Raw genomic sequence first — 26,102 nt, 5'->3', positions numbered from 1 at the left:
TTATATGATTTCCTAGCCCATAGCAAGTTAGAAATAACAGGTAGGGAGGGAAGGATATAATAGGATAAAAGTAGAAATGGATAGCCTGACAGTCAGGGAGGAGACAGAACAACTTAAAAGCCAAACACAGAAGTAGCGAAGTGCAGCAGCCTGGGAACATTTTGTGAAGGGGCAAATATCCTTGTACTCTCATAGCTGCCAGGGGGGATAATCACATTAAAGAATACAGTACAAAAAATTAATGATCATGATGAACTGTAATGAACCATAGAGAAAAAATGTAAGTTATTTTCAGTATGTTCTGTTTAAGAAGGCAGGAAAGTACTTAACACATTTTAGAAAAGTGTTCAGTATAAAAGATTTGGCATGCAAAGGGGGATCTTTTACTTATCTGGAAAATTCATTTGTATCAAATTCCTTCCTTTATAATGATAGAAATTAAGATGTTGCTCTATTTTGCTTTAGTCAGTCTTAGATAGGATCAAATCTCAAAACTGCTGATATTTTATCTGGCATACATACGTATGGTGGTTTGTGTGGAAGATATTGAGAAACATATCAGTTGGTTAACATATTGTTTATTGTTCTAGTGTCTCTATTTCCTACCAGTGAAAATTTGGAAAAAGAGGCCCTTTAAATCTTGTTTTTCAACTAATTAGCACCAAAGAAGAGGGACCAATCTCCTCAACACTTGTCCAGTCTCCTTCTGTATTCTGTACTCAGTCTAGGGTAGTTTCTCATTTGGAACCCTTTCCTGTATCTTGCATATGTCACTGAGGGTGAGTTATTTTATCCTTGGAGATATCTTAAAAATACTGGCCCAGAGAAATCTTGACCTGAAGCCAACATGTTTGTTGGAAATAGTCTGGGGTAAAGGAAGACAGGGTTTTTTTTCCCCCTTTTTTTCAATTGCTACCTCTCTTTCCAAGTAGAGTGTGTTTCTGTGTTATTGGGTGACAAGTTAGCAAAAGCCCTGGGTTGCTGACCTCCCCTGTCCCCTCCCCACGTCAGTGTTCCAGGTGTCTCTCATTGAGAATGCTTAGACCCAGAAGACCTCATCAAGTCATGTCTCAGAGCTTGGAAGAGGCTAAGGAGAGACTGGGCCCATATGTCTTTCTGAAACCCTTGGGCCAGGGCTGTTCTATAGGCCGTGTAGGCTAGGGTTAGTGCTGTCCGTTCAAAGTCTTCTCTCTTGAGAACTCCAATCCGCTCTGAGAGATGAGCACTCAGCCGTCGAATGTCTGTGATGCTCTTGGGAATGACTTCATTGCAGATGGTGTTGAAGTCAGAGGCTTTCCGCAAGGAGGAGAGTTCCTCATCTTTGATGGAGATCTTTAGGTCTTGACTGATCTCAAGTTCTGCTAGAAGAAACTGGTAGGAGAAATAAAATATAGCAAAATGTCTTAGTCTGTTATTGATGAAGACATAGCTGAATTTGTTATTAAGCATTCATCATTCTCATTCTCAGTATCATCATTCTCTTTATCTTTTATAAAATCAGAATTTTTGAGTTGGAAAGGGGCCTTTGGACTGTAATCCAACCCCATCATTTTACAGGTGAAGCATTTGAGGTACAGAGAGGTGAGAAATGATTTGCTCAAGGTCATGTAGGCAGTCTGTGACCCAGTGAGAATTAGAACCCTGATCTCTTGGTTCCATTTCATTGGGCTTTTACTATATTGCTGTTGAGTATACAGAACCCCTATCTATAACAGTAATAGTAGTAACAGCTGACATTTATAACTGACTTAAGGTTTTCAAGATGCTTTATATACATTATTTCCTTTGATCCTAAAAATAAATCACTGACAACCTTACTTAACAACCAAACATATAGTGAACACCTACTGAAGAACTGCATGCTAGAGGAGGAGGGAAGGTAACTCTTAAACTTTCTTTGCTCAGGGGTAGTGAGGTGGTGCATTCGATAGAGCACTGGTCCTGAAGTCAGGATGGACCTGGGTTCAAATTTGGCCTCAAATACTTACTAACTGGGTGATCCTGAGCTAGTCACTTAATCCTGATTGCCTCAAGCAAGCAAACAAACAAAAAAAACAAGACAACAACTTTCTTTTTTCCACACCTCTGCTAGAGTTTCCCTGGTGCTCTTCACTTCTGCCAGAAATCTTGGAGATATGAAGTGATTTGTCCAAGGTCCCATACAAGTGACAATAAGGATTAGAGCCCTGGTTTTTTGTTTTGTTATTTGGTTCCAAGGTTAATGTTAAGGTACTAGGCAGAATTTTTATTTAAAAAGTTTTATTGAGGGTTTTTCTTATCTTTTAAAAACAGCATCATTTCTCAAGAACTGCTCTTCCCCATAAAGGACCTTCCCTTATGACAAAGAAATACAGTTAAGCAAAACAAATGGACAGGTTGATCGTGTCTGATCTCATGCACCAGTTATCGGCTGCCTTTTATGGAGAGGAGGGAGACTGGTTTGTCTTCAATTCCTGGGAGTCAAGACTGATCATCTCCTTCATCTGAATGGTGATAAATTTTAATAGTTTTCCTTTACATCGTTGTGGTCATTGTTTAAATTCTTCTCTTCCTTCTCCTTTGTTTTGCACATTAGGGAGAGTTTCCAGAGTTTAGATCGTTGTTGTTGCTTTCTTGACAAAAGGGGAGTGTCCTCTGAGGGGCTGGGGTCCATGGCCTACCTCGTAGAGGAGCTCAACTTCCTCTAGGGAGTTCTGCAGCACTGGACTTGCTGGACCTGAAGACGATCTCTTTGAACGATGGGCCGAAGGGAAGAGCACAGCTGAAAGTGAAAAAAATACAAAGGGGTTCAGAGACAGGGATCTCATGGTGATGGACATTAACCAGGTAATTTTGACATTAGTTATTTACTGATTAATGTGAGAGGCTGGATGTATGAAGGAAGGATAATAAACTCTTTTGGTAGTAAGCACTTAGTTGTTTTATATGATATTATGTATATATAGTATAACTATACATTATAATATTATATGATTATATAACTATATTATTATATTATGTATAATTATATATCTATGTATTATTATGTTGTATATAATTATATATAACTACATATTATATTATATATCATATAAACTATATATTATAAAGTATATATTAATTATATATTATATTATATGTGACATAATATAATATATATAATTATATATTATATAACTATATATGATATGTATAAAACAATATAATTACATATAATTTGTATATATAATATACATTTGTGTATATGAAACTATATATTTGTTATAACTATATTATATAATTATATATAACCATATATAGTTACATGCTGCATGTAACTATAACTCTTTATAAAACTCTCTATAATTGTTTTTGCATCTATCTATCTATCATCTATCTATCTATCTATCATCTATCTATCATCTATCTATCTATCTATCATCTATCTATCTATCTATCTATCATCTATCTATCTATCTATCAATCTATCTATCTATCTATCTATCTATCTATCTATCTATCTATCTATCTGTCTATCTCTTTCATCTATCTATAATCTAGCATGTTCTCCTCTACCCCTCAAATAGCACCTGCCTTCCAGGATTCTTGTGAGGATGTAATGAAACACTATTTGTAAAGTGTCTGGCACATAGTAGGTACTATAGAAATGTTATTATTGTTATCATTACTAGACTTCATCCCTTGAGAAGCTCTTCTAAGATACTTGAAGCAAAGACAATCCAGACTGTGGAATACAGTTTCCCAGTACCCACCCCAATGTCCCTTCAGGGTGACACCTCTCATGCCTTGGATGCCTTGGGACCAAAGCTGTCTGTCCATGCTGCCACTTAGTTTTTCCTGGGGCCTCCTTTTCTAGCTCAGCATTTTTTCTGGACTGACTCTCCACCCAGCTGTCCTAGGAAGGAGCCAGTTTTTCATTTTCCGTTGATTTACTGTCCATTCTTGATGATCCTCCAGGTGGGAAGTCAGGAGCTCTAGATTTTCAGCCAAGGGCTGGCTTCCAGTAAAAGGGGATTTGATGTCCAGGCTGTCTAGAAGCTGATGCCAACGGGCAGACTGGTTGCTCAGAACATTAGCAGGATTCATAACTTTAGGTAATGGTGTTCCAGGACACTGCCTTCCAGAGCAGTGTTTGGCCTGAGGCTCACTGGAGACCAAAGACCCTTTCTTTATTTAGGGTTTTAATGGTGTAACTGACAGGTAGGAATTTCCACGTTGGCCTTTTCACAGAGTAATCAGAGTGGATCTGTAACCTTAAGTAACAGTGAGAGCTGGATTTTAAGGTTTTTATATTTGTTACCTCATTTGACTGTTCTCTTTTTGTCTCTTTATTCCTAGAGCCTAGCACAGTGCCTGGAAGATCCTATTTTTTTCGAATTTCTCTGAGATTTACTTGAGCAAAGTAAACAGGAGGATCTTGCAGATCAGGAAGTATCTCCTGTCCATCCTGGCATCCATATATGACTGGGCCACCTTTTTGTCTTCTTATAGTCATTCTTTTCTTTCTTCCTTCCCAACTTAACAACATGGGACCACTGAGTATGTGCTTCTGTCCTGTCCCCTGCCTGTGGAATTCAGTGACTCAGCTAATTTATGGAAGGCAAAGTCATTCAATCTTCTCTATGCCATCTTTTCTCATAAAGTCTTATCCACTACAGCTAGGTGTCTCAGTGAATTGAGTGCTGGACCAGAAATCTGCAAAACCTCAGTTCAAATCTGACCTCAGTCACTTACTAGTTGTGTGACCTTGGGTAAGTCACTTAACCGCTGTCTGCCTCAGTTTCCTCATCTGTAAAATTAAGATAATAACAGTAGCTATTTTGAAGGGCTGTGGTGAAGATTAAATGAGATAATGTTTGTAAAAGGCTTTGCAAAACTTTAAAAGTTGCATAAATATGGGCTATTATTACCATAACTGTGAATTGGCTTCCAGAAACATCTCTGGGAAGCAGCATCCTTTGTGTAGGGGAGTAATAACATCCCAGGGAGATTATATTCTGGGTAGAAGAGGGAGTTTTAAAAAAATAAAATGTTATAGATATCTTTTGTTTTTGTATTTCCCAATGTATTTGCCTCCTGCCCGTCCCAGAGAGCTATGCCTTATAATATTATAAGGAATGTAGTATAATATAATATTATATTTCTTATATATTATATTCCTTATAATAACCTAAGCAAAGTTTGATGTCATATGCAGTAATGGGGTCAGGAAATCAAAGCCCTTTTTCAGAGTAACAGAGTCACAGAAATCTAGAGCAGGCAAGGGACGGGGAGATCAGAGGCTGACGTCTTAATTATAGTACATGAAGAAAGTGAAAATGATCAAATTGTGACTTACTTGTCCCAAAGTTACAAAGCAAGCAGGGATGTACTTGAGAGAACTAATTGTTACATTTTCGTTACGAGCATTTAAAGCTCAGACATCAGCAAATGCTACAAAGCAGGGCTTAATTTATTGTTGTGTTAAGTTTCTACACTGTAGAAAGTGCTGGTGATAAAGTTAATATGCAGATTAAACTTAAAAGTATCTGTACTTATTTTTTTCCACAGAAAACCAAAGTTGTTAAATATTTACCTGCACACACCACTGAAACTTGTAGATCTGGGACCAGAATTTTAGTGCCAGACTTGTGGTATAACGCACTTTCCATTACATTCATGATGTCAGATTCAAATAGATAAAGGGCCACTGAGTCATACAGAAGGATCCCTCTGAGTTACATATTGAATTAGTTTTAAAATCTAATATTATCTGTGTTTTGTCATATTTTTATTTATTCTGTGGAATATTTCCCAATTTCATTTCAGATTCAGATTCAGGTCTCTCTGTCTCTGTAAATCTCTCTGTGTTTCTGTCTGTCTGTCTGTCTTTTTCTCTGTGTCTCTGTCTGCCTACTGCCATGAAAGGAGCCTGGGCACCTCAGAGCTGTCTCTAATGTAGTTGCAGCCTGTGTGTATAATGGAAAACAGTGCTTGTAGGCTTTGTAATGCTAGAATCAATTGACTTTTCTGCTAATGAGGGAGAGGGGATGTCTGTTGCACCTAGACCTCTCAGTTCCATCCAATTGATGAGGGAGAATGCCCAGGCTCCCCTTAGTCTGTCTGTCTCTTTCTCATGTTCAGTTCTGCCCATTACTTCTACGACCAAATAAAGAAAAATCTTCAGTTTGGTTTTTAAAGTCCTTCATAACCTGGTCCCTTTTATCCTTTCTAGCCTTCTTAACGCTTTGGCCATTTCTATGTGTCTTACAATCCAGCAACCTCTACCTTCTTGTCTGCCACTCCTCCTACAGGACACTCCGTCCTTGGATTCCATGCCTTGGACTAGCTGTTCCTTATGCCTGAATATCCCCAGTCCCCTCATCTCTGCTGCTTGGCCTTCCTGACTCTCTGTAAGACTCAGCTTTAAACTCACCTTCTGTTTTCCTAGTCCTCCCCACCATGGTTCCTTCTCTCTGGGATCGCCTTCCATCGATTCTGTCCCATACAGAACTGTTTGCATGTTGTCTCTCATGCTAGAATGTGAGTTTCTTGAGGACAGAAAGTGTTTTTGCCCTTCTTTGTATCCTCATCACTTAGCACATCGCCTGGCACCTGATCAACCCCTTTAAGTCTGTCAGTCTTTGGCTCCTTCACATCATCTTGGCTCTAAAGTTTTGGGGTGGGGAGGACACGGGGCTCCCTCCCTGCAGACGAGGATTATACACAGAATAACCCCAAGGGCTTCAGGTAACTTATAGAGAATTTTAAGGATGGAATAATCCTTGGACCTTTTTTTTTCCATCAAGGTCTCTCCCAAGGTATTAAGAAAAGTTTTAGCAGGTTCTGTGCTTGGCCTGTGTTCTGAACTCTCTACTTCTTAGCCCAGCATGTGTGCTCAGCCCAGGCTGGTGACTAACTGACTAGTAATTCACTGCTCTGTCATTTTCTTTGGCTGCTTTGGATTTTTCTCTCTTATATTTCAGAAAAAAAAACAGCCCCGTTGCCTTTCCGGTTGTCAGCTTTGCTCCAAATGTCTGTACACTTGCTGCTTTCTGTGATTTTATTGTGGAGGGAGGGAGGCCATACAGGCCTTTCTATCTGAGCAAGACAGCTCCACTCTGTACATGGAGGCAAGGAATAGAGAAGCAATGGAGTCTAGATTCACTGTGTACCTCTTGCCCCTCTCAGGGAGGGAGTGCATTTGGCTGATGGCCTCTAGACCCTTCCCTGGCCCTGGGCTGTTCATCCAGAACAGCCTGTCTTGGGGAAGAATCCTTATCACCAAGATTGTCCTCCGCTTTTCCCTTCCTCCTTTGATCAGGTACCTTGCCAGCTCACATTCCTTCTGATGAGATGAAGGACCACTAGGCTTTTCTATACGCTCACCTCCCAAAATACCGCAGGCCCAGTCTCAGGTCCTGTGGTCCCCTGGCCCTGTCATAATAACTGCCTATGTAACCTAAGCCCTCCACACTGATGAACCCATAGGACTTCTGGATCTTTCCAGCGGCTCTGTGGCTGGCTCTACTTGACAATGATTATTTCACTTGATCTTTACAACAGATCTGGGAGGGAGATGCTATTATTATTTCCATTTTACAGATGGAAAACGAGGCAGAGAAAGGTTAAATGACTTGGCCAGGGTTGCACAAGTAGAAAATGTCTGAGACTGGCATCGACTTCAGGTCTTTCTGACTGCAGGCCTGGCGCTCTGTCCACTGTGCCATCTGATGTCGAGGGATGATGATCATCCAGGCTTTGAGCGCCAGGCTTGTGTAACACTTTGTGTTTTCAAAGTTCTTGCATTTAAATCATTCACCTGATTTATTTTCCCAGTATCCCCTAGAGGACTAGATGGTCTCCAGCTTGAATCTCCTATGACTCTAAGTGAGCTCTGGGTCAACATTATCACCCCTATCCCCCAGCAGGAGTCTTTCTTTGGATTGCGCTCTTGTAATTTCTTAGGCTTTCTCTCACATCTCTGCCAGCTGAAATGCCACCCATTCTTCAGGATTCAACTAAAATGCCACCTTATCTGTGAATCTTTCCCACAGTGCCTTGGATCTCTTGGAGCCTTTGTTTATACTTTTCTAATACAATGATCATTTTCTATTTATTTTGTTTTACAATTGAAAAAGGCAGTATGATCTGGAATCATGGGACCTGGGTTTGAATCCTATCTCTAACAACTATTATCTGTGTGATGCTGGGCAAGTCATTTTGCCTTTCTGGGTCTCAATTTCCTTATATGTAAAATGAAGGAGTGAGACTAAATGACTTTTATGATACATTCTAGCTCTAAAGCTATAATGCTATGGATCTGAGTTTTCCTCTCTCTTCCTCCTTGGAATATAATTTGTTGCTGTTATTCAGTCATTTCAGTCATGTCTGACTCTTCGTAACCCCATAGGAGCTCAATAAATGTTTGTTGAATTGAATTTTCTCCAGTACATTATTACCATCAGGGTTGTAACTAAGGTAAGGTAGTTGGGGCTTTTCCCTAGGGTGTCAAATTTAGAGGGCCTCGATAGCACTTGTCCTTCTGTTGAAAAGACAATATAGCTTAGAATCCAGTTTAGCAAGAAGAATTAGTTAAAATAAGAAGTTACCAAATGGCTTCTCTCTCAGGTCTCCCCAGCAGTGGCCTCACAATGTCCTAGCAGCTCTTTCCATAGGAGTATATATTCAGGCTTGAGAGGAAGCACTCTCATGCTTCTTGCCCCAGGTGTAACCTCTGTTGTCCCACACAACATAATTGTTAATAAAATTGCCTCTCATTGCCATATGTAATGTGCTTCTTATGGCTATATGTTATATGGCATTCAATGCCTGCAGAATGTTCAGATGCCTCACAATTGGTCACAATTGGTCACTTCTTAAGCTTTGCCTCCTCCATTCTCTCCTTCTCCTCATCACTCATGGGAAGAAGGGCTGGTCTGTCTACTTGAATTTTCTTTCTCTATCTTTTTTTTTCTAGTTAGGTTTTGAACCGTATATATCCTATAATGAACACACTATAGCTGATTGAGAAGATACCTATTTGAAAGAAGTCCCAGAAACCTTTCACTGGATTTCATTTTCTGGGCACAGGGAACTGAGGCCATTTAGTCGATTCCCAGAGTAATGCTAATTTGCTCCATGGCCCTCCCTAAAAGCAAGACAGAGTGCTAGTGTCCAAACCTGGCCCTTGCTGTCTATTTGTGATCTCAAGATAACTTCCAGGACGTGTGCTGTTGCCAGGAAATCCCAGCTCAGTTGTCTTCTACTTCCTGAGGAGTCCAGCCCACACCCATAACCATGGAACTTTAGACTAGGGTGAGAGTTTCATTTCTCCCCTAAAACAGATGTCTTTTCTTTCTTCCTTGGTTGATGAAACTGTGTGTAAGATTTTTAAAGTGATTATGACTTCTCTTTCTAAATGTTCACCAACTGTGATAGTGCTAGTTGTGGTGGCATTCTAAGTCACTTGTTCCAGAGGCTAAGTTCACATAAGGTCACTGACACTCTTCTTACACTAGAGAGAATTGTCTTCATCTGTACCTCCTGTCAGTGAGCATTTTGAATATGTTTGTATGACTTTCCTTCTCCCTGCGTCCATTCCCTCGAAGTAGGCAAAGAAGAGGCTTTGCCCTAGGCTTCCTCAGGAATATTTTAAGTTCCTGAAGGGCAGGTGCCATATATAATGTTTCTTTAAAATAAATAGTAATAATAATATTTTAAAATAATTGTTGCTGTTCAGTCTTTCAGCTATATCTGACTGTTCATGACTCCATGGACCATAGCACTCCAAGCCCTTTTACCCTCTACCATCTCTCAAAGTCTGTCCGAGTTCACATTTGTTATTTCCATGATGCTTCTGATTTATCTCATCCTCTGCTATCCCCTTTTCCTTTTACCTTCGATCTTTTCCAATATCAGGAATGAGTCCGGTCTAATGTCTATAATGGTTGATGAGTCCTGTCTTCTCATTATGTGGGCAAAGTATTTAGACTTCACCTTCCAGTGAATAGCCTGAATTAATTTCTTTAAGTATAGACTGATTTGATCTCCTTGCTATCCAAGGGACTCTCAGAAGTCTTTGTCATCACCACAATTAGAAATCATTGATTCTGTGGCACTCAGCTTTCCTTAGAGTCCAATTCTCATAGCCACACATCAGCACTGGAAAAAACCATAGCTTTGACTCTATGGACCCTTGTTCCTGCTTTTTAGTGGGCTGTCCAGGGCTGCCATAGATTTCCTTCCAAAGAGCAAGCATCTTTTAGTTTCATGACTTGCAGTCACCATCTGCAATGATCTTTGAACCCAAGCAGATTCTATTTCCAATTCTTACTAATTACCAAAGTTTAGTTTTTACATTTGTGCAGTACTTTACTGTTTATAAAGCCCTTCTACAAGACTCCACATTTGATCCTTGCAACAACTCTATGAGGTGGGAGGTCAGATTTTGCCATAACCCTAACTATGGAAATGAGGCAAATGAGCTTCAGTGAGGGACAGTGACTTACTCTCATGGAATATTAACATTAGAAAGATACTTCTGGATGAGGTAGTCCAAGTCCTTCATTTTATAGCTGAGGAAACTGAGACCCAGGGAACATAAGGGGAAGAGCTAGAATGAGATCCCCATTCTTTCCATTACATCACACTACCTGTTGTTTAGGATCTCTTGGTTAAATGGCAGAAGCATCACTGAATCAATAATTATGACCTAGTAATGTAATGCCTTATTCTAGAGTGCCATAAAGATAATGAATGTGAGGCATATAGATCAATATAGAAAGATGTCCATGAAGTGATGTAAGGTGAGATCAACAGAACCGAAACTCTATACAATTTGACTTCAGATATTTTTTAAAAGCTGGTTAATTAAGTAACAATATAATCTTTAGATAAGATTTCAGGAAAGCAATAAAAGAGATGTTATAAGACATTATAGGATTAATTGCTAAATGAACGTTTCAGACAATAAGAGTTCTAAGAGTTAGGGGTTATTTTAAGCTTGGGTCTAGGTGAGTGGAAGTAGATGTGGTAAGTATAGGTCTTATAGCTATTATTATCCTCATTTTACAGATAAAGAAATTGAGGTTTAAATGACCTGATCATGATCACATAGGTATTGGGTATTAGTGGTAGTATTCCAAACAGGTCTCTTCTGATTCTATATTCAGTGTTTTTTTCCATTCTATAGTATTACCTCCTACTGAAAAAAAACTAATTCAAAGCAAATGGTAATAATGTTGATGTTCAGTTGTTTCCTTCTCTTCATGACCCCATTTGGGTTTTTTTGGCAAAGATACTGGAGTGATTTGCCATTTCCTTCTCTAGCTCATTTTACAGATGAGGAAACTGAGGCAACAAGATTAAGTGACTTACCCAGGGTCACATAGTAAGTGTCTGAGGCTGCATTAGAACTCATGTCTTTCTGACTCCAGACTCAGTGCTTTATCTATAATTATCTATATTATCTATATACCTAACTGCTCTCCATCCCCTACCCAATAGTAATAATATCTAACCTTTATATTGGGCTTTAAGGTTTGCAAAGAGCTTTATAAATATTTTACAAATGTTTATAAATTATATGTAAAATATACATATTTTATAAATATTACCATATTTTATCCTCAGAACAATCCTGGGAGGTAGGTGCTGTTAAGTTTTCCTTTGTACAGATGAGGGAACTGAGGCAGACAGCTTCTGAGGCTGGATTTGAATCTGATGCTTCCTGACTCCAGGCCCAGCTCTCGATCTACTGTGTCACTTCTATGTCCTAGTGATGCTGGATCATCAGTATCATCTTCATAGAAGGAGGGCACTACCTATATCCAAGCAGACATAGAGGTCCAGTAGGAGTGTGCCTAGACATCTAGTGAGCCAGAAGTGAAGTTAGAATAAAAGCTGGCCATAGGCAACGTTCACAAGGTCAATGATGCTTTACTATTTTATAAAGGATCCTAAAACTGATCTAGTCCTAACCTCCTATTTTATAGGTAAGGAAATGGAACTTTAGAGCAGTGAAGTGACTTATCCAAGGTCATGTGGCTCCTAAGTAACCAATAGATGTGGGAGTCCAGCTCTCATAGAATAAGAGAATACAAAGCTGGAGGTGACTTCAGAGATTTTCTAATCCATTTCCATTTTTACAGAGTAGAAAACTGAGGTGGAAAGAAGGGTTCTAGGTCACATAGCTAGGAAGTAGGAAGTAATAGTCTTGGCATACCAATCTAGAACCTTTGTTTCCAATTCCCCATGCTACATGGGAACCTCTCTTTCCCTCTTGCCCCATGTCTCTGTCCTGCTACCTTTGAGGCACTTGTATTCTCCCTTTAATGTAAACCTGTTCTGAGAAAGAATTGGGTAGCAGTCATTTATGCTAAATTTGACTCAATGTTTGCCTCTCCTAGGTGTATTTGCACTTAAGACTGCCTTTAATTGTGAAACAAAGTCTTTGTGCCCTGGTAGAGTGCTCTTCCTATGCCCCTGAAATCATTCTACTTAGTTATTTGGCCTCAGATACTTATTAGCAGTATAACCCTGGGCAAGTCACTTAACCTCTATTTGGCTCAGTTTCTTTCTTTGTGAAATGGGGATAATAATAGTCCTCAGGGTTGTTATAAGAATCAAATGAGATAATAATTCTCAAATATTTAGCATAGTGGTGGCGCATAGTAAGCACGATAGACACGCTAGCTATTTATTATCTAGGTTCTTTGGAACTCAGTTTCCTCATCTGTAAGATGATAGCATTGTACTAGAAGACCTCTAAGACGCCTTCCATCTCTATTATTCCATGATTTTAAATATAATAGAGGAAGATATGACTTTCCCTGTGGTCAGCAGCAACGTGTGATCAGCCCTGGGGTGGAACTCCTCAGTTGCTCAACATTTGCTCTTTTAACACCCAATACATGATGAAGGGGGGGGGGGGTCAATATATCTCTCTTGGAAATGTCAGAGGTTCTGGATGGAGGATGTTATTGTGCAAGAGGTTGTCTATCTAATGCCAAGACAGCTAACTAAAAAGTGAAATTCAGGCTGGCTTACTCAGTGGCCAGCATCTTGATGTTTTAGTACATGGGAGTTTAAATGCTTTAAGTCTTTAAGTTAATATTGTTTCTTCTCCATATCTCAATCTTCCTGAAAATATAAACCATCCCACTTCTTCCCTGAAGCCTTCCTGGATGGTTCCATCCTGTGCTACTGTCTTCCTTGTCCTTTAATACCTATTGTATTAAAGAAAATGTAAGTTTCTTGAGTGCAGGGATTGATTCATTTTTTTTGATCTTTTGATCTCCAGTGTCTAGGATACAGTAGGTGCTTAATAAATGCTTGTTGATGAATGTTATAATAATTTCTAATTATTTCACAATCTTAAGTCTTGTTGCCCAACGAAATCATAAGCTATTCATGGGCTGGAGCTAGGCAATGTAGACAGAACATTAGTATGGGAGGTCATGGATAGATGATAGGTTTAGAACTGAAAGGGATCTCAGAGGCCATCTAGTTTAACTCCCTTATTTTAGAGATGGGGCAGCTGAGGCTTAGGAAGTAACATGCCTAGTGGGTCAAGTCAGCAAGGATTTATTAAGTGCCTACTATGTGCCAGGTATTGTGCTAAGCACAAAAACAATTCTTACCTTCAAGGAACTCACAATCTAACAGGGGTCACAGCATATAAGTGGCTACGAACAAACAAAAACTAGACAGGGCAATTTAGGGGGGATGTCATAGGGAGAAGGCACTAACATTAAGGGGGATTGGGAAAGTCTTCTCATAGAAGGTGGGATTATAGCTGAGACTGGGAAGGAGCCAGGAAATACGGGAGGGAGAGATAAAGAAGGAGAACATTCTAAGCATGGAGGAGAGTCAATGAAAATGCACAGAGTGGGTGTTGAGTGTCTTGTTGGAAGAACAGCCAGGGGGTGTCATCTGATTGTGGAGTAAGTGGAGGGGAATAACATGTAAGGAAACAAGGAAACAAGCATCTATTAAATGCCTCTGGTGTGCCAGGCACTGTGCACTTACTATCTCATTTAATCTTTACAATGCTAAAAGATAAAAACTGTAAGAAGACTGGGAAGATAGGTAGGATCAGGTGATGAAAGGTTTTTAAAACCAAGTACTGGTTTTTATATTTGATCCTGAAGGTGGTAGGAGCCATGGGAGTTTACTAAATGGGTGACATGGTCAGACCTACACTTTAAGAAGATGACTTGGACAGTTGAATAGAAGATGGATTGGCATGGAGAAACTTGTGGCAGGTAGACCAGCAGGCTATGGCAATAGTCCGTATGTAGGCAGAGGAAGGTCTAGATCAGGTGATCATGGTGGTAACAGAGAACAGAAAGAGACATCCCGGGGAACCTGAGATTTTAGTAAGGTTTTCTGACTCCAACTCCAACAGTGGTGAGAAGATCTGGATTGGAATCCTGGATCTGACACTAGGCTCTATCTGACAACTGTTGTTGCTACTGTTGGATTTTTCATGACCCTGTGAACCACAGCATGCTAAAGATGTCCATGGGTGTTCTTGGCAAGAATACTGGAAAGGTTTGCCATTTCCTTTTCCAGTGGTTTAAGGCAAAGAGATGTTAACTGACTTGCCCAGGATCACATAACTAGTAAGTGTCTGAGGCTAGATTTGAACTCAGATCCTTATGAATCCAGGCCCAGTGCTCTATCCACTGAGCCATCTAGCTGCCTCTAAGGATCTAGATAGGTCACTTAAACTTTCTGAGGATAAGAATATTTTCACTACCTTTTATATTGTGCTGTTTTAAGATAAATTCAAGGCTTCCTCCCTCTATGCGTCTTTACTATCAAGTACAGAGGCAGAACTAAGACAAGCCAACCAAGGTTTTGTCTGTGGATGCCAGATTTTGAAAGTGCTGATAGCTTGTGCAGTTTGTCTTCTGCTGAGAATCTTAGAAGAACTAAAAGATCTTAAGATCCAATTAGTAAGAGTAATTAGATCCAAGGGGAAGCACATTTCCCTCTGACTTCCAATCCTGCAGATCCCCTCCTTACGCCCCCACAACTAGAGGTGGTTTTTCCTAAGCTCTGGCCTGCTTCTCCACTCCACTACCTGGGGAACGTGGGGGGGTGGGGAGGCTTCTCCAGTGTATCATGTCACTTGCTCCAGGCCAGATTGTACTACTTGCCCTGGTGCAAAATAGGCAAGTTTTGTCTTTGTCTTAGTAGATTGTTGGGTGCCTTAGTAGGTGTTCAATTAATGCTATTGATTTCTTAAATCAATCAGACACTCAAACATTTGAAAAATAAATCTTGGTGCTTGCTTTGAAGTTCTCTCTCTACTGTCACTAAATATGTGTGGAGTACCTTTTGGGTTTTATTTTATTTTGAGAAGTACTAGGTATGCTCCATAACACTGCCAGAGAACATTAAATTCTTTATTTTTAGGAATGGTTTGTGCACTAAAGGACCTCTATTCACTCCTAAATTTTCTTCCCAAGCAACTAAGAGATCAGAGAAAGGAGAGTGCCACCTCTCTGACTTCAGAAGTCCCCTGACAATTGACCCCTGGGGTGGTGCAGTGGATAGGGTGCTGGGTCTAGAATCAGGAAGACTCATCTTTCTGAGTTCAAATCTGGCCTCAGGCAATTACTAGCTTTATGACCCTGGGCAAGTCACTTAACCGTTCCTGTTTGCCTCAGTTTTCTCATCTGTAAAATGAGCTGGAGAAGGAAATGACAAACCAATCCAATATCTCTACCTAGAAAACCCCAAATGGGATCACAAAGCGTCAGACACGACTGGACAACAACAAAAAGAAAGTTTGAGAAGTCTTCCCAGGATGGTAAGATCCCATCAGCCTTGGTATTCTATCTCATTACTACCCCCTGCCCCTCTGATTAGCGGGTGGGAACAACCATGAGTTTCAAACCCTGCATTTTAAGGAACGAGTTCTCCTCATTTCTTACCTGACTGCACTGTTTTGAGACTTCTCTGATGTCTTCATTCTGCCCCTGTGTGGGTTACCTCCCCCCTCCCTTTCCCAGATTTCCAACTTCCTTTTGTGTGCCTTCTTCCTCTATTTGATTGTAAGCTTCTTGAGTGCAGATACGGTATTTCTTTCTTCATATTTGTATCCTCAGCACCCTGCACATAGTAAATATGTAAGACACATTTATTGACTGATGGCTAAATACAGAGCTGGAAACAAGACTGGAGTTCAAGTTCACAAGGCAGCATTAGAGTCTCCCTGTTGTTTATTCTCTTAGGTACTCTGCTTAAGCTTTGAGAGATCACCTGTTTGGTGAATGTGTAGTCCATGCCTTAGGCTCAGATGATTTAAAAATGAATAAATGAATGAATCTGATGAAAAAGCATTTATTAAGCTTCTACTTTGTGCAAGTGCTGAGCTAAACACTGGGAATGTAAATACAGAATCCTCAAGGAGCTTATTTTAATAAATAGAGACAGTAATTATACAGGGGAGTGGTGGCCAAGGGATGTTCTGATTTGGAAAGTCACTGGGGTAGTGAGTAGTTGGAGTCATAGGAGTGTATTGACACACCCTTCCCAGTTACAAAGGCAGTACTAAATTGATTACTGTTCCAGAAATGGAAAAGTGTGTGTGTGTGTGTGTGTGTGTGTGTGTGTGAGATATGCCACATGATTCATTAACTGTTTTCTACAAAAATTTCTTTTTCTTAAATTTATAACATATTTTAATAACCTTTAATTTCTCTTTTGATAATAGTAGAGCATACATAATACCCCTAAGGATGAGTCAGATATTCTTATCACTAAACTTCACTATTACTAGTAATTGTACTTATTCAAACTTTTCTTACCCACAAGACTAACCTTAGCTGTTTTCTCAGTTTTCATTCTCTTCTATTCATTCAAAATGTACGTGTTAACCATGTCCTTAACACGATACTTAACTGGGAAACATCAACCATCCCCTTCTGCCTGGAAGACACTGCTTTTAATTTCTTCCAGGAAAGATTATGCTTGTTTACGGTTCTGAGCTTTCAGGTCCTCTATGTACCTCATGACAGAGTCTAAACATTTCCCAAATGGAAAACGTTTGAATAATCTCCCTTGATGAACTGTCTCCATTTTATAACCTGGCTTTTGTCCACCATCTATCGCTGATTGCTATAGATTTTCCAAAGGGAGTAATCTTCCTCCATGCTCTCCCATCCTCAACTCCTGAACAGTTAAAATGTCTGAACATGACAGAACAATTTGTCCAGTTAAGAGCATGGGAAAACTGCCTTCTCAGTTTAGCAGCAAGCAATACTAGACTAGCCTGTAGCCGTCAATCCAACAACATAATATAGAATGCCATGTACAGCACTACATTCAGTACGTTTTTCATAAATCAGATTAGGCAACTTTTTATGGGAATGAGAGTGGGTGTGGAAGGGAAGCGCCTTCATTTATAAAAGAGCCTATTTCAGGTCCCGCTGATATGATTTACTTTTTTGCTTCTGGGCCAGGCCTTTGGAAACAGAGCCCTGTTCTGAGGAGGCTGGAAGCAGAGCTCAATACAGTGGGGTCCTCTGGGAGCACACATGTGGCCACTTGTGAAAGAAATGGAAGCTAGCCAGCTTGCCTTGGCCCGAGCCGAGCCCTCTGAGCTGCACATGTGCATAGCTGAATGGAGGTGCTGCAGAGTACCAGAGCAGAATGAACGGAGGAGAAAATGAGGGGGATAAAGAATGGCTTGACTGAAAGCCATCGTCACCCACCGTCCCCGGATGTCTGTGAGGGAAGATGGTGTGAGCCAAACAGAGTTAGGAAATAGACTTGTACGAATGATCTTGCTCCTTACAGATGACAGTATTGAATCATATAAAAGTTTCTTTTCTTTGATATTAGTAATAGTTTAATAATTTCTTCCTGTGACGTTTTGAAAGCTGACAACCTACTAAGGCTCCATCGACATTGGAGATGAGCTCTCCTGTGTCCCCTGAAAGGTTGAGCAAATATGTCTCTGTACTGGGAAGGGAGCCAGGGGAACAAAGGAGGTGGCCCAGCTCCCTCTGCTTAGCTTCTCTGGCCACAGGTGAGTCATTCTTTCTCAATCCAGCTGACAGATATTGACCCTGGACCAGAAAACTACACAACAGGACTGAATCCTAGAAAGTGTTCTGCAGGCAGGCTGGGAGCAAGAGGGGAAAGTTTTTGCAATGTCTACTTCTGGAAGGGTCTTCTTACTCAACCCCCTCCTTTTACAGATAAGGAAACTGAGGCTCAGAGAAGTTATATGTTTGTAGTAGCTTAGGTAATTCCTGGTGTGGAAAATCCCTTTACCATACAGGTTGGAAACCCCCTGTAGCATTAAGTTGTGTTTGTGCCTTTGTAGCACTTTATTTTGCAGCTCTAGCATGGAGTTCCTTTGGATGGGATCTATGATTTTATCCTTTCCTTTCCTTTCCCCTGTCCTGTCCTGTCCTCTCCCCAAACCCTAAACCTACTGCACTCTGAAACTGGGACCCCAATGGGTCCTGGACCCTCCTAGCTTTACAATGATTATCAACAGTAACTGTTGTTTCCCACCCAGCCTGATGTCTTTGTTTTTCTTGACCTCATTAAAGGGGCCATGCCCTGGCTACTTCTTAAACAGGCCTATTCAATGAATGGGCATTGCCTCACCTTAAGTGAATATCTGCAAAGACCTCAGCCTAAAGGCCCCAAGGTCTCCCAGTGCATCCTGGGTCATCTCCAGTCATCCTGATGAATATCTGGTCACTGGATTGAGATGGCTCTGGAGGAGAAATGAGGCTGGTGACCTGCACAGCCCTCCCTCACTCAAAACAAAATCAAGTGCAAGTCATGTCAGCATTTCTCTGATGGCATGGTCCTCTTCGGCAACAAAGGACTAACACGATGATTTTATCATTGTGGGCAACTCCTTTCACAGATTACCAATTCCCCTTTAATGTGCAGCCTTAGCCTGGTGTGGCAGCACATTCTTGTAACCTCTTGGGTGGAGGGGGTATACAGCATTGGAATGCTTTCTTCAGAGAATATCAGTCAGTGGGATTGGAGCTGGGGGTGGGGATGGGGGAAGGCAGGGAGAGGTGAAGTGAGGACCAGAAGACAGTATGAAGGAGTAGGACCTTAGGCAGGAAAAGGAGGTGATCTCCAGTTGCCCCTGGACCCAAAAGAGTTCTCCATCGTCTTCTTCTTTCCTACTGTCATGCTCATTCTTTGTTGGGCTGGCATATAGACTCATATGAATATGGCCCCTTTTGAACTCTCTATGTTGCTGCCATCAAGCTCTTGAAATTTCCACTAAGACCTTAGAAGTACTTCAGTTATCCCCAAGTCTTCTGACTTAAAGTTATAGACCTCTCTTTTTCTCCTTAGAGCATTATTCTTTGAGGTTTGGTTTTTAGATAGGTCTTTGTTAGTACTTAAGGGAAACCAAGTTAAATAAACAGAATCACAGCTGTGCAATGACAAACTTTGGAAATTTGACGCCAAGATACCCTTGATGTCAAAGAAGCTGCCATTTGTCTGCTATACTATCATCTGCCTAACCTCTCCGTCTGGCTAGATCTATTATGCAGTCAGCCAACACTTTCTTTCAGGAGAATGACTTTGTCTTTTTTACCTGTAGAGGTGGTGGTTTGGTGGAAAGAACACAATGTTGGGTCAGAAGAATTGGATACAAATATCCGTGCTGTCCCTCAACTACCTAACTGATCTTAAGCAAGTCATTTTAGCTAATATTTTTTTATAAAGAAAGGGAACTGGAGGTAGTCATTTTGGTATTTTGTAGTAAAATAAATGTGATACTGATTTGTGTCTCATCTTCCCCCATGTGTATTTTATTTAAAAGCTAAATCCTACTATTTTTTGAATGTAATTTTAGTTGTCTCTCAGATACAACCTCTCTCAAGCATGGAACCTGGCTGATTTTAAAGGCTGAATTAAAAATTGTTCCTCCTAGATTAAAGAATATAGAATAACTGTAAAATATCTTAAAGTTCTCAGGCCTCAGTTTCTCATCTGTGAAAGGGGGGGTAATCATTTTACTACCTGCCTCACTGTGGTGTTGTGAGGTAAACTTTTAATGTTCCATAGAAATGTGAGCTTTTATTAGACTTTTCTCAGTCCAATGCAGGTTCATTTCTATTTTGAAGTTGACTGTTTTCTACCATTTTCCAAAATCAGAGTTTCCATTTGTCATGGGTCTACCACATTAGTGTGACTCCACCTAGATTTACTGTGTCACAGTGTCCCACCCTCATTACCATGGAAATGCTTACAGGTTCACAATACACACCCAACACTTTCTAGTCACATGGCATACACCCTGTATACCCATGGAGATGACTAACAGTTAGAGAAGGCCTTTTCTATAAAAATAGTATTACGGGACACCTTTTGCCGAGTTCCAGGGGGCATATAATTTCATTTTTTTTAATCCCAATGTAATTAGACCAGAAATTCCGTGCTGTAGAGTTCTAGTTTGCATATTCATGATTTACCCAGTACTAAATCTTTGAACATGTCCTTCCATTTACATATTTTATGTCTCTCTGTTTTCTGATCCCTTTCTTTCCCTTTTTCCTCTTTCTGACTCTTCATTCATTCCCACTTTCCTCTTTATCTTTTCAACTCTTTTCTCCTTTAAGATATCTGTACCATCTGTCATAATGAGAAGCATGGGACTTGCATGAAAGAAAATGCAGAAAATAGTATTTGGAGGGTGCATGACCTCCAGGCCTAGACTGTCTTTGATAAACACCTGGAAATTTCTTCCTTTTTCCACTCTTATTTCCTTCATCAATTACCTTCATCAGGTAGTATACATTGGCTTATCAGAAATTTGATATGGAGATATAGTGTGGCTTAGTAGATGGAGAGATATCCTGGGCACCAGAGAGACCTGGGTTCAAGTGCTGCCCTTCATAAATATTGACTGTGTGACCCTGGTAAAATCACCTAACTTTTCAGTGCTCTGAGGACTCTGCTCTTAAGATTATATGGTGCTGATTTGCATTGAAAGAAAGTTCCTCACCAGTGGAAGTTCCTTACCCTATACCAATGAAATCATTACTGTAGCCTTTCTCTCTATCCTGAAAGGGGAAGAAATTGGGCTTGTCACAGATTTAGAGTTGTAAGGGACCTCAGAGATCATCGTATATGTATGTATGTGTGTATGTGTGTATATGGACACACACACATATATAAGAAAACTGAAGCCCTGAGAAGTCAAGTGACTTGCCTGAGGAAATACACATCATAAATGGTTGAGGTGGGATTTGAACCCAGGCCCTCTGATGCTAAGCCCTTCATACTTTCTACTATAAACACACTGTGTATTCAAGGTCAACCATCTTCATTTATTCTTACCCCTCTTTGTTAGAAGAAGATGCTGAGGGAGGTAGGCTGTTCTTACTTTTAGAAAAGGTGGGGTAGAGGGGACATATTCTAATGGAGATACATGGGGGTTCTCAGCTCTAAGTCTGCTGAGAAGCCAGGATGGAGCTCCTACCTTTACTTAGTTAGAGGGAACAGCTGGGAGCTAAGGAAGATTGATGGAGAAGAAATCAAGTAAGAATTTTCTCACTGAGGAAAAAGTTATAGCAGTGAGTTTGGATCAGGCAAACCCTATGTTCTACGAAGTACTTTTTTTTTCCCCAAAAGGTATTTCTAATAATAATAGTGTTGTTGTTATTCACTTGTTTCAGTTGTGTCTGACTCTCCATGACCTCATTTGGGGTTTTCTTGGAAAAGACATTGGAGTGGTTTGCCATTTCATTTTTCAGCTCATTTTACAGATGAGGAAACTGAGGCAAACAGGGCTAAGTGACTTGCCCAGGGTCACACGGTTAGTCAGTGTTTGAGGCCAGATTTGGACTCAGATTTCCCTGACTCCAGGAATAATAATGATAATATCTTGCATTTGTGTGGTGCTTTAAGACTTACAAAATCCACACATGACTTCATTTTACTCTCAGAACAACCCTGGGAGGTAGGCACTATAGTTATCTCCACTTTACAGACGAAGAAGCTAAAGCTAAGAGAAGGTAAGTGAATTGCTCAGACTCACACAGCTAGTAAACGTCTAAGGCTGGCTTTGAACTCCAGTCCTCCCCACCACCGGTCAAACACTTCATTCACTATACGACCCTGCCTCCCATTGCAGTGAGTTTACTACATTTCTGTGACAGTACCCAGAACCTAACACAGCATCTTGCTCATAATCGGGACTCAGAGATTATTTGTTGAATGAATGAATGAATGAGAAGTCACCGTGCCTTCATTCCTGAGTTGTGGAATATATAACTTGGTCTATAATATAATTAAGTGCCGAATGATATGGTAGAAGTTAATGTGGGGAAAGCTGGCCACCTTCACTCTAAAAGGCACTGAGTATCTCTGTGAACTAGTTCCTTTCTTTGTAGAGTCAACCACACAGGAAGGCTAGGAAGGGTGAGCAGAGGTGCAGGTGGGATGAGGGATTTCAGCCTTTAGCTTCTGATTATTTACCTGGTTTTGAAGAGGAGAAAGTGTGATTTGGGGGAGCCGTCATACACATCCCTTCCTTACTTCCCAATTTGAATGAATGAATGAAACAAACTTTTCTTAAACATGTGCTAAGCACTGTGCTATGGCTAGTGTGTTTATGAGCAATCTGTCCGGAGGGTGAGGGGCTTGGGGTTTGCTTATGCAGGGCTTCCTTTCTTGTCTAAGTAAATTAATGGAAATTCCCTTGTGGAATTTGGCATAAAAGAAAGTGTGTACGCTTGGAAGGAATAAATCTCAGACCACTGTTCACTTTTCTTGAGAATTTCACTCTGAAAGTCCATATGATCACTTCAAATCCATCTTAAAAGCATTTATTAAGCACATACTCTATTGAAAGCACTTTGTCCTGCTCCTTAAGGAGCTTACACTCACAGAATTAGAGAATTAGAGCTGGAAAGAGCAGTAGAGGTCATCTAGTTCCTCATTTTTATGGATGGAGAAACGGAAGTCCAGAGAGGTAGAAAAATGACTCATCCAAGGTCACAGAGGTAAACAGGAGAGTTGGAATTTGTATTAAAGTAGTCTGACTCCAGAGCCAACTTTCTTTCGATGGATCCACCCCATCTCTTTTTCTATCTGAAGGAGTAGGTACAGTTTTTAACACCTAAAGCTGATGCTCAGAATGGGTAGAGTATGAGCAGTGTGTGTGTGTGTGTGTGTGTGTTGTGTGTGTTGTGTGTGTAGTGTGTGCATGTGATATGTATGGGTGGTGGTGATTGTGTATTTGTGTGTGTTGGTAAGTGGATGTGGGTATGTGGGTGGTGGTGATACGTATGGGTGGTGCTGTATGTGTGTGTTGTGTGTGTAGTGTGTGGTAGTGTGTGTGTGGTGTGTATGGATGTATGAGTGTTAGTGATTGTGTGTGTATGTTTATAGGTGGGTATACATGGGTGTGGGTGGTGATGGCTGTGAGTGTATACGTGTGTGTGGGGGGTGATGGTGGGTGTGTATAGGTGTATGTGTGTATTTTGGGTGTGTGTTGTGTGTGTGTGGTGTGTATGGGTGGTGGTGATTGTGTATTTGTGTGTGTTGGTAGGTGGGTGTGGGTATGTGGTGGGTAGTGATGGGTGTGGGTGGTGCTGTATGTGTGTGTTGTGTGTGTGGTGTGTGGTGGGGGTGGTGGTGAGCATAGATGAACAGTGTGTAGTCACCAGAAAGAAAGAAGGTAAAATCCAGATGAATTCCACCCAGTGTGGTAACAGTGCTTCATTATTCAGAGCCTCTCAGAGAGGAAATTTTAGTCTCCAAGATCTCAGGTTTACAAAGGAGAGGATTAAGAAGGCAAAAAAAGGGGTGGGTGGGTGGTTCTTTTGTTTTGCTTGTGAAACAAATACCTATGTCGGGGAAAACGTTGCCATGTCTGCTTATTCTCATGCCCTCTCAAATTCACCTCTATCTCCTTCCGCTCCCTCCCTTCCAGGCTTAGGAGAGCCTCCAAATCACTAGGTTGATTTCCTTACCATCTGGGGCTGCATTAAGCACTTTCTGCACATTCAGCCTATTACAAAAGGAGCTCACTTCTAGGCAACCCTGATCAATTCCCAACTAAGGAGAGGTTCTAATTAGAAGTGGAGCCTGTGGGGTTGGCATTACTGGGCTGGCATTTCCTCAAAGTGATAAATTGAACATGAACTCTGGGGCCTTGCCATTCTCAGCTCCAAGAGGGCTGTGGGTCACAGGAATGCAAAGTGGAACTATTTCCTCTGCCCTAGCTGCTAGCCCAGCTTCTTCTGGGAAGTCAAATCTTGTGAGAAGGGATGTTAGCCACAGGGGAGAAGAGTCTATCTTCTCCTAATGGGGAGGTCTCCATGATCCCCTCTCAATGCAGAGAAAGCTTCTTTTTGCAAAGAGAAATAGCACATGTCATTTCATTTGCTAATTACAACACTATGAGCTAGATGTGATTATTATCCCCATTTTACATATGAAGAAACTGAGACAGTGTCAGACTGATTTGCCCAGGGTCCCACAGTTAGTAAGGTTAGTAAGTATCTGAGGCAGTATTTGAACTAAGGTCTTTCTGACTTAAGTATAACATTCCATCTGTTGGTCTACCTAGCTAATCCATTTGTTACAAGGGTTTTCTTTATCTTTTTTTTCCCCTAGGGGAGGAGGTGATGAAAAGGAAAAAAAATACTTCTTAAAAAAATTAAAAATTAAAATTAATTTGAAAACCCTAAAAATCCCAAAGAGAAATAGTGTGCCAGTTGGCTGCCTGTGTTAGAAATGTGTTTCTTGCCACAGGGACAGTCCTGGCTGGCTGTAGAGATGAACAAAGTTCCCGCCAATAGGCAACCTCACCTTTATGCTAGTAAATTGGGCAAGACTGCCTGCTGCCTTCTAGGATGAGGGCATGATCATTCTCCATCTCCATCTCCATCTCTAACTCCCCACTGGTTGGTCCCTTGAGATGGAGAGCACAGTACCTGTTCGCAGCTAGCAATAAGAAGGGTCCTTCCCAGATAGAGCAGCCAATGTGTCAGTGAGAGAGCTGTTAATGTTTTCTTGGGGGAGAGGAAAGGAGGGAAAGATTCTACCCTAGGGCACCAGAAAGGTCTATTCTCTGGTTTCTGTGCCAGGAGGTCTCTCTGCTGCCTGATTCCTTCCCCGCCTAACCCTCCCTTTTAAGTATCACTTCTTTCTCCACCTGCTGCCATGGGACAAAAAAGACAGGCGTTAAAGAAAGACAGTCTAATGAAGTGAAATGAAAATAGAATAGAAAATCAGAATGTTTTAGGGTTCTTGTCTCCCCTCCAATAACCACCTTTTTTTTTTTCTTCCAAATTTGGGAGAGAAAAAACATATAAAAAACAAAAGACAACTCACCTCTGTTCCATCTGTGGGCCAGGGTAGCTTGAGCGTTGTAATACAGCAAGAGAAGCATTAAGGTCTTCCAACACATCTTTTACTTCAAGAAGAGAAAAGCACCCTCAAAACCACACAGAACCCCAATATCTGAGGGTGATGCAGCATATAATTCAACTAAGAAGTGTGTATCTTTCTTATTGCCCTTCCCCTCTCAGAAATGGAGAAACGCCTTCCCCTTTCCTTGGAAGGAAGGGCCTGCCTGCCCTCCTGGGTGGGACAGAAGTCAGCACCTCTTAATCCAGCTCTCCCTGGAATTGGGGGACTCCACTTTCACAGACAGACTCTGTTTTTGAGCACATCTGGAGTGACTCATGGGGCATGTGATTTCCTTGGCAGAAGGGTGGATAAATATAATTTCTGTACTTAAGTTCCATGTGTTGGATGGACCCACTGGAACTTTTCTTTAGCAAACAGACACAGGGAACTTCGTTAAGGAACCTGATGAAAGATTGCTTCAGTTCTCCATGGTTCCTGGGACACAGTAGCAGGAATTGGAGAGAAGATGAACAAGGATGACTAGTTTAGGATGGAAGTATCATAGCTTTGGGGACAGACCTTCAACAAATTGTCCTCAGGACAGCAAAAGCATTTCATCGCCCGAGGCAGGATGTCAATTAGATAGATGCCTTTCCCTCGGGACAGAACTAGGAATTTCTTTGTCTGGGGGCAAGCCTGAGAGCTATTTCTTGGAGTATGGAAGGGAGGGAAGTTCCTAACTCTCATCAGGGGAGATGCTCTGATGAGAGGCA

General features: G+C 40.9%; 1 protein-coding gene across 1 annotated transcript; it reads right to left on the bottom strand.

Annotated features, from left to right (window-relative positions):
* Window positions 1–238: 238 nt before the first annotated feature.
* On the bottom strand, window positions 239–25,639 carry FAM180A (family with sequence similarity 180 member A). The gene is made up of 3 exons (XM_072652631.1): window positions 25,312–25,639; window positions 2,661–2,761; window positions 239–1,371 (listed from the first exon to the last, which is right to left on the bottom strand). Exons 1-3 carry the CDS (start codon window positions 25,385–25,387, stop codon window positions 1,027–1,029), a joined length of 522 nt encoding a protein of 173 aa, XP_072508732.1. The 5' UTR covers window positions 25,388–25,639; the 3' UTR covers window positions 239–1,026.
* Between the last annotated feature and the right edge of the window lie 463 nt (window positions 25,640–26,102).

Source organism: Notamacropus eugenii, chromosome 3 (genome assembly GCF_028372415.1).
Source record: "Notamacropus eugenii isolate mMacEug1 chromosome 3, mMacEug1.pri_v2, whole genome shotgun sequence".
In the NCBI taxonomy this organism is placed as follows: domain Eukaryota; kingdom Metazoa; phylum Chordata; class Mammalia; order Diprotodontia; family Macropodidae; genus Notamacropus; species Notamacropus eugenii.
This window is presented reverse-complemented; position numbering and strand designations above follow the sequence as displayed.